The following is a 16677-nucleotide window of genomic DNA, read 5'->3' as shown; positions in this document are numbered from 1 at the left end:
TACTTGTGCCTAGCCATAGGCTGATGGACCCACCATCCGGAGGAAGGCCCACAGGCCAGCAGAAGTATAGGAAAACCAAGCCAGACTGCCCCAGCCCCTAGCAGCGGGAATATCTGGCAGCTGAGGCCCTCGTGAAGAAAACTAATGTCAGGCACATGGCTTCTTAACATAGCCACAGAGCTGCTCCCCGACCAAATTCCCTGGTCTGAATTTGCCAGGCCTTCTTCAGTTGAGGGCTTGGGAGAACGTGTTCTGAGCATTTCTTCAGTTCTGCGTGCAGCATCCAGATGACCTCATGTGGAAAGGATGGAATTCTAATGTTCTGAATTGTAGAGAAATACTTTTTCAGAATCATAGTGAGAATCCAGCAACCAGGCCAGACACCCCCGTTCCCTGAGTCCCAAACTGCAGTCCTTTTCCAAGCCTTCAGTGAGCCTCCCCATCAAGAGGATGGAGGCTGTGTCCCAGGGGAGGACATGCATTGAAATCTCAACAGTTCCTACTTTTTCAGGTCCTTTTCTCTCAACAGCTGTCCTCATGTTCTTAAGTGATCTCAGGCCATATGGTCTTGCCAAAAACCAGCCTTACTCAGTTCCTATTCCAGACTTTCTGGTGCGTTGGTGGTATAGTGGTGAGCATAGCTGCCTTCCAGACTTTCTGGCAAAACGCCCTCCTTCTCTAGGTAGGAATTTTGCCTGCCAACTTGTGATACTATGTTTAACGCACATTGGTATTAAGTAGAGCCGAAGGGCTGGGTGAGAGCAAACATCCTAGGGCAACAGGTAGATACCCAGGCAGCAGGACATGGTCACTTAGTAAGCTTAGAGAATATCCAGCTTCTTCTAGCTTTAGCAGCATATCTGTAGTTGAACTTAGGATAGAAAGACTTCAGCAACCAAGACAAAAAAGATGGAAGGTTGAAACATGAAGAGAGAGGAGTCCTTTCCAACCACCAGAAGGGACTGTCAGAGCAGAAAGGCAGCTGCTGGTGGAAGCTCTGAAGCAAGTTCTGAGGGCCTTACTGTTGGCTGACTAGAACACTAGTGCTGACTAGAACACTGGCAAACCAGTGACGTGCTGGTGGGATCGGGGCCAGGGAAGACATGGACTCTGGTTTCCACTAAGCTGGGGGTTTATAAGATGGAGGGCCTCCAGAGTACAAGAGAAATACCCCTCGTACCAAAACTGAGACACCTGTGATCCAAACAGCAAAAGTCAAGTCAACATGGGATTAGACCTTAATTAGACCTTTTCTAATTGTGTGTGTGCCTGTTCATACCTGAATTTCCAGTTACAAGATTTTAAATTCAGGTCAAAACAGAAAAATAGTGAAAGGGGAACCTGTGTGCTCATAGTAAGGGAGAGATACAATAGTTCATTCATTCATTCATTCATTCACTGCATATTTATTCAATTTCTGCCACATGTCAGGCCAGGAACTAGGCACTGCAAGTACAAGAAGTAGAAAAAGCAGACACCATTCCTGTCCTCAAGGAGCTTAAGATCTAGTCAAGGAAACAGACATCAATCAAATCATCATCCAAACAACTATAAAATCCTAACTCATGGGCAGTGACAGTGCTGACTGAAATGAGGAGGAGGAGGCTGGAGAGCCCAGGATGGGCAGGAGGAGGGCCTCAGAAGCAGTAGACAGAGGCCAGACTCCAACCACCTGCCTGCTTGCTTCATTTTGAAATTCTTGGGTTATTTGTAATCATTATAAATCATATAAAATAATCATATAAAAAACACAGTGTAATAGCTTAATGTCCAGAATATTTAAAGCATTGCTACAGTATACTGAAAGACAAGAACCCAGTCATTAATTCAGTAGGTGAGAAGGGATCCTCCATCTGCCGAGCACTGGGCCACTGCTCTGTTTGTTGCTTCATCATCCATGATGGTTTCTTTCTGGCTGTCTCTTCTGCCCTGTTGCCAGGTTCAGGCCTACCTGACATGTTGCAAACTGCGATCTGCCTACCTGATTGCTGTGAAGCAAGAACACTCACGCGCCACAGCCCTCGTCCAACAGGTGCAGCAGGCTGCCAAGAGCAGCGGGGACGCAGTCGTGCAAGACATCTGTGCCCAGTGGCTTCTGACGAGCCACACCCGGGCTGCCCCCCAAGCCCACGGCTCAGGCTCCAGAAAGTGACCGTGGGCAGCAGGGCCTGAATCCTGTGGAACGGGAGAGACCGAGGTGATCTCTGCCTCCTTCCTCCCATGCAGTGGGACTCTCCTGGCTCTGCCCCAGGTCGGAAAGAGCTGGATCAGACCCTACTTGCCATCTTGGGCAAGGATAGGACCTTTCACGCCACGCAAGTGCCATGTTTCTGTAAAATTGTGGAATCTGTGTGTTTGTCTGGAGATGGCCAGTTCTTTCTACCTCAGAGTGAGTGAGTGTGCGTGCACGCTCTTGTGCACTCGTGTTTACGCTGAAGCATTTCTGAACAAACAAAACTCTCCCCCACCAAAAAGAGGCACTTTAGACTTTTGCCAGTCTGAAAACCTTCCCTGCGTTTTGGTTCTTAACCCGGGTCATCCTGTTTGTACACTGTTCCCTCCGTGTGGAAATGCTCAATAGGTCCTCATAACTAGAAGCATTTTACAGAGAATTCTAGAGCAACACCAAAAGGATTGCCTCTTATTTCTTCCTCCCCCTCCCTCCCCAAATTCAGAGACGGCCTTGGGGCAAGTGCTGCCTGTGGATTAAAACTGGTCCACGGATGTCCTGTCACAAGCACAAGGAGTTACCGGGAATCTTTGGAAGATAGTCTGAAAAGAAGGATCCTCAGGTGTGGGCGTCTGAAAGCTGTGGTGCACACAGTGAGGGGGTTGGAGCCTGACACACCGACAGGCAGAGCACTGTCGCGTCCATCCCGCAGGGAAAGATGAACCTCTCCAAACAAGATGGCAGAGAGGTTGCCGACAAGCACAGAGCTGGCTTCTGTGAACATCCCTGCCGCAAAGAGAGATCACGGTTCCCTCTTTGAGACTGGAGAGAGAAACGGTAGCCAAGATCCTAGGACTAAAAGCTAGACTGCCTATCTGAGTTACGGTCCTGTTTGTGCTCCTTTAAAATGGTTAGGAAACTGCTTTCTCTTCTCTCCTGCTTTTCCACAGTCTCCACAGGACGACAAGATAAAGATGCAGAGGCTTGAGGGTCGTTGAGAGGGCAGTGCACTTTTTTGTCTTCATGGAGGGAGTCAAGGGTTGGGCCTGTAGATGAGTTAGAATGAGGGGATGATGAGTAGGTCCCGTCCAGTTGATGGAAAATCAGGTAAAGTACTCCTTTCGTATGCTTTGGCTTGTGTTCCCACACCAGAACTGATTTAGAAAGGGGCTGTCATCCTCAGACGTGGATTTGCACACGAGGGCCCTAAGGAAAGCTCTGCAGCTCTGAGCATCCCACCACCCGGAGCTCAGTTTGTTGATCTCACATTTGCTGCTGAGACAGACAGTAACTGGAAGCTACAGTCAGTATCTCTGGTGCTTAGACCCTATGGATTTCTCTCTGAATCAGGTTTTTTGATAGTAAAAAAACAACTACTGTGGGCATCTATCACATTCAGAGCTTTGGTTCTATAGAGGGGAGAAAGACTGCAAAGAAAATATTAGACCTCTTCTGCAGGAAGTTTAAAACTTGGTTTTTCCTTCTTTGAGTCATAGAATCGTCTGTCTTCCAGGAAATGTCATTCCGTGGCATCTGCTTGCCCTTCTAAGTCTGCCTGCCCTCTGCACTGAACATAAGCACTTTATATGAATGGGTTGCAAATCTCACAGCTCTTAACTTGGGATGCTAAGACCAGATTTTTCTGACTTCTTCCTCTATAAATAAATAAAATAGGTAACCACTGACTGGACTGATAATAAGTTGAAGCTAAAGGCCTTTGAGCATCACGCTGTGGTCTCCAGGGGAAAAAAAGTACGTGTTGAAGGTTTGAATGTTTTACTGCAAGCAAGTCACAATAAAACGTCTGTCCTACCAGTTTCTTGGCTTCATGAGTGTTTTGTGATGTCTTGTTCTTACCCTTCCCTTCCTTTTTACCTTGTGTTCTGTGTGAAGAAAAACCATGGGTGGGGGAGCTCAGATGGTCTTCGATTCTTGAACTTTCTTGAAATGATTCCCATTATAACTAATGATTTATCCAGATCTCCTGTGTGTTCAAAACTATTAGTGTACTCCCTACCACCAGAAGACTTTTTGTGCTTCAGTTGTGGTTGTAGGAGGAAGCATGTTACACATTCATCAGGTAAAAGAAAGTAAGTGAAAAAAGTCCCTCCCATCCCTGTTCCCTCAACCCAGTGCCCTCCAAGAGACCACTAGTGTTACCAGTTTCTACTGTATAGTTTCAGAGCTATTTTATTATGTGAACTAAACAGCAGTGACTAAAATATTCCATGGTGAAAGATATGCCATAATTATTTAACCAGTCTCTTGGATATTTTAGGTCACTGCTATTTTTTACCACTACAGATTGTGCTGCAGTGAATTATCCTGTCCAGAATCCCCTGGGTCAGAGGATATGTGCATCTGGTAGATATTGCCAATTGCCTTCCAAAGAGGTCATAGCCATGAACTCCACCAGCAGTATAGGACAGAGCCTGCTTTCTCATATCCTTTCCATTGAACTTGGTAGCTCTTTGCCAGTCTAATCCACGCAAAATGGCACTCACATTTTTTTAAAGCTGCTCATCATTCTTAAAAATCTATATGTCTTGGGGTGCCTGGGTGGCTCAGTGGGTTGAGCCTCTGCCTTCGGCTCAGGTCATGATCTCAGGGTCCTGGGATCAAGCCCCGCATAGGGCACTCTGCTCAGTGGGGAGCCTGCTTCCCCCTCTCTGCCTGCTGCTCTGCCTACTTGAGATCTCACTCTGTGTCAAATAAATAAATAAAATCTTAAAAAAAAAGTAAAGATAATCTACATGTCTTTTTAATATCAACCAAATTGTAAACTTCAAAACCAAGTGCCTGGTCTTTGGGGAAAGTAGAACTCAAACTTGGCTTAAATTGTTTTCTTGCCACCCTCTTAGAGCATGTGTTTGCAGTATAATACTTGAGCCATGGACTGTAGCTGCCATTATCTCCTTTCCCCGGAAATAGGACCTCCTCTAATTTCTCATTTAAAAAAAAAAAAGTTCAGAAACAGAAGTTGTGATAAAAGAACTGAAAATCACCTAGTATGGACATGGCACAAAGATGTGTCACAACACAGATATTTAGAACACCCAGTCTAACTCTGACTACAGACTCTAGACTATATTTAGAAACCTGAGACCCTCCAAAGTTACTGGATATTCTTGACTTGGAGCTTAAATGAAGTAGGTCAAATGCTGTTAGGCTTTCTTCATACCCAAGTAACCGAATATCGATAGTCGTAACCCAAAGTTTATGGCCTTTTCTTGGTCATCATCTTCTCTTCCACAGTAGTAATGTTGACTGACCCATCCTTAAAGCTTCCAATTCCTCTACAACAAATTCATTGCATATCTGGTTAGTGAATGGCTTTCTTCGGTGGAGTACTTTCCTGCTCTGTTTCTTCGTGATGTTATTTCTGCTTGGAACCCTTCCTTCACAACCCCTCAGTCTCTACCCCACCCTTCAGTCTACCGTTGTCAAAACCCTTTCTCCAGGCTCATTTTAAGTCCCATTTCCTCAGCAAAGTATTTACTTCTCTGGCAATACTTCCTTTTCATCCCCCTTAAAGGCTGAAATTCTTCTAACATTCTGTCCATTCTCTCTTGACCCTTATACTCTCCCATACAATGCCATTATTTCAGGAATCATCTTGGTTTGCTGAGTTCTAAACCAGAGCTGTCCCTTTTAATTTCTGTCCACATCTTTCGATTGTTTCCTGGAAGTCACCCACATGGCTAACCACAAGGCTAATATTACAGAAGTATTAGCAAGTCCAAAATTGAATACATCCTTTTCTACCCGATCTTCCTCCTTCAGTGATTTGTATTACTATATTATCACTGTTACGCTTGCTGCTTGGGTTAGAAACCTCAAGGTTTCTCTATATTGACTATTTCTTCCTCTTCCTTATTCAAACTTTCAGGTGCCTACCATGACCCAAGCATATATCCAGTTGGAAGTCAAATGCTATTATCATCCTATCCTTCCAGTCAGAAGAACCTCAATTTAATGGAGACAGGATCTCAAACAATGGAAATTTGGCTCCTGCTATCTTTTTAGAAGTAACTTGTTAAACTGATATGTCACCTGCATGAGATAGCACCTACAAAGAACTATAGTTGTTTTTTTTTTTTAAGATAGAAGTAACCATAGAATACATTACTGCATCTCTTACTTTTTTCATTCAATCATTAATTCAACAAAACTTGATTACAGTTATATAGTGAGCTGCATGCTAGAGATATAAAGATAATCAAAGTAGACAAAGTTCGTGGCATTTACAGAGTCCTCGCAGATGCCCATTCACTTGCCACACTCACACGTTAAATGTTATTTGAGCAGAAGTCTTGGGTGTAAATGAGATCTCACAGGAGGAGCACTGGATATGGGCTTGAGGGAGATCAGTGAAGCCTTCCAGCAAATGTGATGCCCAGAATATAAGTATGGGGTGGGGGGAGTTTCCCGGCAGAATGAACAGCTTATCTGAGGGTCCAGAGACAACAGAGCATCTGACTGAATGAAACTACAGAAGTCACATCAAGTCAAGTTGGAGCCCAGTCAAGGTGCTGTGACAAGGTCACCTGAGGTCTTGTAAGCTTGTTAAGGAGTTTGGGATTTAACCTATTGGACAATAGACACCAGAACATTACAAGCAAGAGAATAACATGATGTGACTTAAATTTTAAGATCCTTTGGCTGCAGAATGGAGCCCGGGTCAGTCAAGGGAAAGAGTAGAAGCAGAGATGCTAGCAAACAGTGGGTAGTACTGAGGCTTCCTGAGGCCCTTAGAATAAAGTACAAATTCTTAACAGGGTTCACAAAGACCTGCTTTATCAGATCCTTTCCTACCTCTCCTGTCTGACCTCCCACCCCCGCTCCCCTCTTTCAGTTCCCAGATGTCGCATATTCTTTGTGCCCTCTGATCCTGCTGCCTGAACCAGTTTTCCCCCTTCAGCTGGTGATTCATCCTTCAAATCTTGCTTAACCGTATGCCAGTTGGTTCAGGAAGTCTTATCTGACCTCTTCCCCTCACCCCAGATTAGGACAGGCACTTCTGCCATGTGCCCTTGAAGTGAGGGCAGGAATAAGAGCTCTCTTGCCCACTTCATATTCCCCATGCTTGCAATAATCCTAAAGAATAGGTAGTGGCGTTGGTGGTGGTTAATAAATGAATGATCTGATGGGGGCCTGAGGAAATCTGATATAAGGGGCAGGCAGAGGAACAGGAACCTGGCAGGGGCTCTTACAGGGAGGAAGAGAACCAGGAAACAGGAGGTCACAGAAGCCAGGGAAGTAAGTTGACTTTCAGTTCCACATGACTCTTTTTATTCTTGAACACCACCCCCAAAGAGCCAAGGAGGAACAGACTCTAAACAGAAATGAATGATATGAAGATTTTTTAATGGATGGAGTGACACCTCTTCCACGGTGGAAGGTGGAAAGGAAGAAAATATGAGGGGGATATAGGTAAGTTTACTGATTTGGTAGCAGAAGAAGGACCATGTTCTCTATGAAATCAGAGGAGACGTCACCTATTAACAGCTCAAGTTTGCTGATGGGTTGAGTGACTTGAGAAGATGGAGAAGACATGAATTGCATGTTGTAAGCTGACAGGCAGTGAACTGTGAAGCTTTGCATCTGTGAGTAAAGGAGTCACTGAGAACTGCATTCAGGTATTGGGGGCAGAGGGACAGGTTGCTGTAAGCATTTTTATGCAAGCACTGCTGGTAAATTGCCTAAAGAGATCTCAGGACACCTTAAATTCCCATAGCTCCACTTCCTAATTTTTTGTTTTGTTTTTTCTCATTCTAAAGCAACATGTACTTTTGTACCTAGTTTTGTATCTGTAATTTTGTATTTTTTCTTTTTCTTTTTTTTTTTTTAATATTTTTACTTATTCATTTATTTGGCAGGCAGAGATCACAAGTAGGCAGAGAGGCAGGCAGAGAGAGAGGAGGAAGCAGGCTCCCCGCTGAGCAGAGAGCCCGATGTGGGGCTCAATCCCAGGACCCTGAGATCATGACCTGAGCCGAAGGCAGAGGCTTAACCTACTGAGCCACCCAGGTGCACCTCTTTTTCTTTTTTTTTAAGGGGGAGAGAGAGAGAGAGCATGTGCATGCAGGGGTAGGGGGAGGGGCAGGGGGAGCACGGGAGAGAGAATTTTAAGCAGGCTCCACGCCCAGCATAGAGCCCAATGCAGGGCTCCATCTCATGGCTCTGAGATGACCTGAGCTGAAATCAAGAATTGGTTGTTTAGGGACGCCTGGGCGGCTCAGTTGGTTTAACAGCTGCCTTCGGCTCGGGTCGTGATCCCAGCGTCCTGGGATCAAGTCCGGCATCGGACTCCTTGCTCCACAGGGAGCCTGCTTCTCCCTCTGACTCTGCCTGCCACTCTGTCTGCCTGTGCTCGCTCTTGCGCTCTCTCTCTTTGACAAATAAATAAATAAAATCTTAAAAAAAAAAAAAAAAAGAGTTGGTTGTTTAACCAACTGAGCCATCCATGAGCCCCTCCATTCTCTTCTTAAAGGTAGTCCCACGAATTGCCTAAGCGTTCCTGGATCCATCCTTGACTGTGGGAAACAAGTGATCAGGCAGCACTGAAGCCAGCTCACACTGGTCAGCGGTTGATAATGGTTCTAGACTGCCAGGTTGAATGATTTCCTCCCGTAGCATATAGAAATCAGGGATCTGGATTCTTTGAGGCTTGGCTTTTGCTAGACGGGTGTGATAATAGGACAAGGGAGCTGGAGGAGAAGGAAGTTGTGATAAGAGTGGGATGTTGGTAACATATCTCAGGAGCAGCAAGTTCACGTGATGACAAGGTGTCCATATTGTGGCCCTTGTCATGTGAATGGGAAACCTCAGGAGTGAAGGAGAAGTTCAGTGCTGAGGAGATCAAGGAACTGAGTTTGTGTGGACATATAGCACACTTTCAAACACTAGTGCTTTGGGCAACCCATATGTACCCATGGTTATCACCATCCTACAGTACCATGATGGTATTTGAGTTAAGATACTTACTGTCTAATCATGAGGCAAAATTCTCATACGTTCAGTAAACAATCTTTCCTTCATACCAGATTGACAGTAAACCTCTGTGGTAGACATGGGCCCTGGCACAGAAAACTGACCTCTTTCCCAGGAATTCCTAGAGCTGTCCCACCAGTGCCCATGTCAGGACTATGTGAACAGTAATGCCCTCAGACCCAGGCAAGAAGGGCTCCTTCCCTCAGTTATGCACTTAAAAAAAATAACCCTACATTTCACAAAAATGCACTTGAAAGTAGTAAATTTAAGAATGTGTGGACATCTCTGCTACTTGGGCTGTGGGGTTCAGTTCTGACATAACACAACCTGATGCCCTACATATCTGTTCTCATGCCTAAACTGTTAACCTCTCAGGGAAACTCGTCATGACTGCATCCAAATGCCTTGAAGGTGTTGTAGATGGTGCTGCTGCTCCTTAGTACAGGGAGGAATTGAACCGAGGAACCAACTGGGGAGAAGAATAGGCCAATTAGGCACATTCTTTCTCAGGATGAGGATCACAGACACTTAAATTAAAATGGGTTCATTTTCGGGGCGCCTGGGTGGCTCAGGGGGTTAAAGTCCCTGCCTTCGGCTCAGGTCATGATCTCAGGGTCCCGGGATCGAGCCCCGAATCAGGCTCTCTGTTTGGCGGGAAGCCTGCTTCCCCCTCTCTCTCTGCCTGCCTTTCTGCCTACTTGTGATCTCTGTTTGTCAAATAAATAAATAAAATCTTAAAAATAAATAAATAAAATAAAATGGGTTCATTTTTAGTAGTGCTGTGGCTATTTTTTTCTTGTCTCTTCTTTTTCCAATGTATGTGTGTTTGCAACACTTCTATCTGGAGGCTAAATAATAAATAATTCATTTTACCTTTAAATGGATAGACAAGTAGGTGCAAGAAAACATGAATGAAATATAACATCCATTGTTTACACTGGCAACTAAATGGACATTGAATATTGGAATCATGAATAGTTTTGTTTTTACAAAAATTCCTAGAATTAAATTTTCAAAAGATAAAAAATTTAGCTTTATTTAAATAAATTGTATTTAAAATGTTGTTATTCCGAGTGCCTGGGTGGTTCAATCGGTGAAGCACCTGCCTTCAGCTCAGGTCATGATCCCAGGGTCCTGGGACCGAGCCCCACATCAGACTCCTTGCTAAGCAGGGAGTCTGCTTCTCCTTCTCCCACTCCCCCTGTTTGTGCTCGCTCTCTCTGTGTGTGTGTGTCAAATAAATAAATAAAATCTTTTAAAAAATAAAATAAAATGTTAATATTCATAGCTATACTGTATTTTGCCTTTTAATTTTTTTAAATATTTTATTTATTTATTTGATAGATCACAAGTAGGCAGAGAGGCAGGCAGAGAGAGAGGAGGAAGCAGGCTCCCCACTGAGCAGAGAGCCTGATGCGGGGCTCGATCCCAGGACCCTGAGATCATTACCTGAGCCGAAGGCCGAGGCTTTAACCCACTGAGCCACCCAGGCGCCCCTTCCTTTTAATTTGAGTAAACAATTATTCTAGAAGAAAACCTTAGACATTTAAGATAATTTTTATTTTTGCATTTCCTTAATTTACATGTTTATGAAAACATTTATTTATTTATTTATTTTTAAAGATTTTATTTATTTGACAGACAGAGACCACAAGTAGGCAGAGAGGCAGGCAGAGAGAGAGAGGAGGAAGCAGGATCCCTGCCGAGCGGAGAGCCCGATGCGGGACTCGATCCCAGGACCCTGAGATCATGACCCGATCCTAAGGCAGAGACTTTAACCCCCTGAGCCACCCAGGCACCTCTATGAAAACATTTAAATTGTGTTTATTTTAAATATGATTATATCTTGTATTTTTTAAATTATTTAGGTAATGCTGCCACTAGAACACAAAATATCAGATGATCTTAACAACATACTGATTTTCACTGAGATGAAAGCCATATGGAGCACAGCTACCCTCCCACATTCACCCCGTTGGACTACAAAATGAGCAAGAAATTAGATTATATTGTATTAAGATTGTAAAATTTAGCATTGTTTGTTACAGCTGTTAATCTACTTCTATCAGAATAAGTTGTACTTCATGTTCTATGATCTCAGTTGATTGGTCTAAGAGATATCATATATCCATGTGTAGAAAAAAACAGATTATACACATAGATTAAAATTTGGATAAACAGCTATGAAAGTATTATAACCAGGACTAGTAAGGCTGCATACTAGGATGTTAGATAAGTTATACCTGTGGAGGTTGAAATTAATGGAAAATGACAGATATTTGGAGTTGAGAAAAATACAATCAAACCAGACTCAAAATGTCATGTTGCTGATGAGGAAATTGGAGGTGATGAAAGCAGGTCAAGAAGACATCCGCCTTAAATCAGGAGGAATGGATGGTAGGGGAATGTACATTTTAAAAAATGGTAGGTGGGGACCCTGAGTCAGTTAAGTGTCCAATTCTTGGTTTTGGCTTAGGTCATGATCTCAGGGTGCTGAGATTGGGCCCCATGTCAGGCTCTGCACTGAGCATGGAGCCTGCTTTAGATTCCCTCTCTCTCCTTCTGTCCTTTTCCCCATAGCCAAAATAAATAAGTAGATAAAATTTTAAAATAATAGAACATCAGCATTCAATATATGGCTCAATATATTGGCTCAATATAATACTATTGCATCAGGACATAGCTTCAATAATAAAGACCGTCTATTGTGTCATGTAACAATAAGTCTCAAGGGAGAATAGCTCCAGTCTTGGTTAATTCAGTGACTCACTAATTTATCATCAGCACCCCAGATCTTTCCATCTTCTCCTCTACCAACCTCAGCATATGAGCTTGGTCTTTTGGCCATCCAGCTCCACTCATGACTCAAAATAATTGTGAAAGATTCAAATGTCATATTCAGCCATGACAACATCCAACAGAAGACAAAACATTCCTTGTGCCTTACTTTTTAGTCAACATGGAAGCCTCTCTCAGAAGTTACCAACAAGTATCCTTCCATATCCCATGATTGAGGCACCTGCCGTTTCCATAACCAATCACTTGGAAGTGTGATCTCCATGATTACCTTGGACCAGCAGTTCACAGCCTTAGCTGCACATTAGAATAACCTGGGACTCTCCAAAACCTTTGCCCAAGAATACAACTGTTAAGTATGAATCTCTGAGGTAAGACCTAGGCATTGGCATTTAATGTTTTAAAGTACACCTAGGTTTAAGAACCTACAATCAATTAATCAGCCACAGACAGTGACATTGGCAGCCCACAGTGTCTACTGAAAGTTTTATTTTTTATTTATTAAAGTATAGTTGACACACAATATATTAGTTTCAAGTGTTCAACATAGGGAATCAATAATTATATACATTAAGAAGTAGTCACCATAGGAGTGCCTGGTTGGCTCATTCAGTTAAGCATCTGACTCGATCTCAGTTCAGGTCATGAGTTCAGCCCTTAAAAAAAAAGAAAAAAAAAAAAGAATTTGAAGTGGTCACCATAATAAGCATAGCTACCATCTGTCACTATACAAAGTTGTTACGTATTGACTATATTCTCTATGCTGTGCATTAAATCCCCATTATTTATTTATTTTATAACTGGAAGTTTGTATCTTTTTATCTCCTTGACCTATTTCACCCATCTCCCCCCCACCTCACCTATGGTGCCTACTGGATCTCTGTATCTGGGTCTATTTCTGTTTGTTCATTTGTTTTTAAGTTCCACATATAAGTGAAATCACATGGTATTTATCTTTCTCTAACTTATTTTACTTAGCATAATATCCTCTAGGTCCACCATGTTGTTACAAATGGCAATATTTCATTCTTTTTTATGGCTGGGTAATATTTCATTGTGTGTGTATACATGTATACATGCATGTATATACATGTATATGTGTATACATATACTATACATGTGTATACATCTGTTTGTGTATTTATACATATACATATATGTATATATAGATGAATGGCTAAAGAAGATGTGATATACATACATATAATAGTATGCTATATGCATATATACTATTTATGTGTATATATGTGTATATATGTATATATACATAATATGTATATATACATAATATGTATATATGTGTGTATATATGTATATACATATATTATGTATATGTATGTGTGTATATATGTATATGTGTGTATATATACATATTATGTATATATGTATATACATATACACATATATGTGCATATACACCATATATACACTATATGTATATATATGTATATGTACACTATATATAGTATATATACATATATGTGTATATGCACATACTATATCTACTATATGTGTGTGCATGTGTGCGTTATATGTACATACTATAATACATATATGTATACAGATACAGATACTATAGAATATATGTATATAATATATGTATGCATATATATGTGTGTATATATGTTTTGTATGTGTGTATATGTACAAATGTACATATGTATATGTGTGTGTGTATAGATGAATGGATAAAGATATATATATATCACTTTTTTTTTAAGATTTTTATTTATTTATTCGACAGACAGAGATCACAAGTAGTCAGAGAGGCAGGCAGAGAGAGAGAGAGAGAAGGAAGCCTGCTCCCTGCTAAGCAGAGAGCCCAAAGCGGGGCTCAATCCCAGGACTCTGGGATCATGACCTGAGCCAAAGGCAGAGGCTTTAACCCACTGAGCCACCAGGTGCCCCTATCACATCTTCTTGATCCATTCATCTGTCAGTGGACACTTGGGTTGCTTCTATATCTTGGCTATTATAAATAATGCTGCAATGCACATAGGGGTTCATATATCTTTTCAAATGAGTATTTTTGTTTTCTTCAGGTAAATATCCAAGTAGAATTGCTGGATCATCTAGCATTTCTTTTTTGAGAAGTAGTTCTATTTTTAACTTTTTGAGGAACTCTGTACTGTTTTTCATAGTGATTGCACTAATTTGCATTCTCACCAGCAGGAAATCATTCATTTTAATTTCCAGTGAAAATACTGTTTTTTTAAAAAATGAAATTTATTTCCTATCAATTCCTCCTGGGGCAACCTCTTTTGTGTTTTCATTGTATATGATTTTAGACCTTTTTCTGTGGTTTTACAAACTTAGATATGTAACCACAGAAAATATCTGGTATCATGTCATATGTGTGTGGTCTTTAAATATAAATCTACACAGTCATCATTCTGCATTTCATCAATTTCTCCAATAATGTGTGTGTATCTTCATATATGTATGTACATACTTTTTAACATAATTATTATTGGAATAACTACCTCCAAAGCAAGTATACTAGTACTCTATTGTATGATTATATCAAAGATTAGTTTTCCCCAATTGGACATTTAGGTTGTATCCATATTTTTGCTAGTACAAAAGTGCCTCCTTATGCATATATCCTAATGTTACTGCAAATATTAAGCAGAATTGTGGAATTGAAGCGGCTTCACCATTTCTTCCACTCACACCAGTAGTATATAATATTATCTACTTCCTAGATTTTGCCAACATTTTTTTAAAGATTTTACTTATTTATTTGACAGAGAGACAAGCACAAATGGGGAGTGGAGGCAGAGAGAGAGAAACAGTCTCCCCATGGAGCTGGTAGCCTGAGTGGCGCTCGATCCCAGGACTCTGGGATCATAACCTGAGCTGAAGGCAGAGGCTTTAACCCACTGAGTCACCCAGACATCCATGTCTTATTCTTATTACGAACTAAAAGCTGTAGGGGCACCTGTGTTGTTCAGTCATTTAAGCACCCAACACTTGATTTCAGCTCAGGTCATGATCTCAGTGTTGTGAGATGGAGCCCTGTGTTGGGCTCATCCTAGGTATCGAGCCTATTTGAGATTCTCTTTCTCCCTCTCTCTGCCCCTCCTCTCCTTCTCTCCCTCTTAAAAAACAAAACAAAACAAAAACATAGTAAAAGTTCTTTATATAATATATAACATAATATATGTAGTTATATATAATATAAAGTTCCTCATATACTATAATACTACCTCTTTGTCTGACATACATCTCTCCCTGCAACAGATGTCATAGCAAGCTAACCAAATTCCCCATTTGAGTAATAAATACCTATACCCCAGATGCTGGGAGTGTTGGCAGCTGACAGCTCTCAGCTGAGTGTCTCTCTCTAGAACTTGTCCTCATCAAAAAGAGCCACCTTGCCCAGGTCATGCCCTTTCCCAGGCTCCCTGGAAGCTGCCCACATCCAGTGACTGGGCAATGTGGATCTCCAGAGAGAGAGAGAGCAGCGGGGAGAGGTAGAGGGTGAGGGACAAGCAGACTCCATACTGAGCACGGAGCCCACGGCGGGACTCGATTTCAGGACCCAAGATCATGACCCGAGCCAAAACCAAGCATCAAATGCTAGACTAAGGAACCAAATGAGTTACTCAGGTACCCTCAGACAAGTTTTATTTTTAAGAAATTTAGGCCAGTCTCAGTTGAGTCAAAGGGAAAAATTTTCCTCACCTGGGCTAGTGTAGGGTTTCAGAGCATAACAGAAGCCAGGAATCATCAGACAGTGGGCCTGGGGCAGCCAGAGAGGCACCTAGGAGCAGAGAAATCTGGGACGACTATGATCCCTATGTCCTTCTCATCAGGAACTTGTCTCCTGTATCCTGAGGGGCACTCTGCCAGGCGGGAAGCCATACCCATGGCATGAGTAGGTGGAGAGAAAAATGACCTCTGTGTGATGGGAGAATCTAATGAGAAGCAGAGGTTGAATGGTAACTAGATCATCAGCTTCCTAATGTTGCTTGTGCTGGGCCAAGGCCTTTCCTTTGCTTAGTTGTTAACTTGGGACAAGTCTCTTCTGGAAACATGACAAGAAGCCAGGACTGGCATTTATTCCTCACCCAGGCTGAGCAGACTAGACAATGCTTTTGGTGATGAAGCCCGAACACACAGTGGTTTCAGGGGGGATGGTGCTGAGGTAGACTGTGTGTCATGGAAGTGCCCGAAGGCCACAGGAGATGATAGAGTCTGGATCCGAACAGGGGAACAACCATTGTTCTATATTATGAAAATACCAACAACATGTAAATCAATACCCACACCTAATTTTTTTCCTCATTTTTAATGTTCTTTGCTGCTCAGCTCTCATATATTTGTTGTCACTCCTGTCAGGTACAAACGCATCCAATAATTTAAAATAGGATAGGAAGGGGCGCCTGGATGGCTCAGTGGGTTAAGCCTCTGCCTTTGGCTCGGGTCATGATCCCAGGGTCCTGGGATCAAGCCCTGAATCAGGCTCTCTGCTCAGCGGGGAGCCTGCTTCCCCTTCTCTCTCTGCCTGCCTCTCTGCCTACTTGTGATCTCTGTCTGTCAAATAAATAAATAAAATCATAAAAAATAATAATAATAAAATATGGGGCGCCTGGGTGGCTCAGTGGGTTAAGTCTTTGCCTTCAGCTCAGGTCATGATCTCAGGTCCTGGGATGGAGCCTCGAGTCTGGCTCTCTGCTCAGTGGGGAGCCTGCTTCCCCCCCCCTCTCTCTCTC

The 16677-nt window shown here is 42.4% G+C and overlaps 1 protein-coding gene across 1 annotated transcript in view; it reads left to right on the top strand.

Annotated features, from left to right (window-relative positions):
* Nucleotides 1–3985, top strand: part of ZFYVE26 (zinc finger FYVE-type containing 26) — a 62749-nt gene extending 58764 nt beyond the window's left edge. The window contains exon 42 of the mRNA XM_059373462.1: nt 1940–3985. Coding sequence (XP_059229445.1) covers nt 1940–2152 — 213 coding nt within the window. The 3' untranslated portion in view covers nt 2153–3985. The remainder of the gene's footprint in view (nt 1–1939) is intronic.
* The last annotated feature ends 12692 nt before the right edge of the window (nt 3986–16677 follow it).

Source organism: Mustela nigripes, chromosome 13 (genome assembly GCF_022355385.1).
Source record: "Mustela nigripes isolate SB6536 chromosome 13, MUSNIG.SB6536, whole genome shotgun sequence".
NCBI classification, from domain to species: Eukaryota; Metazoa; Chordata; class Mammalia; order Carnivora; family Mustelidae; genus Mustela; species Mustela nigripes.
The sequence above is the reverse complement of the archived record's forward strand: the minus strand, read 5'-3'. Positions and strand labels throughout refer to the sequence as shown.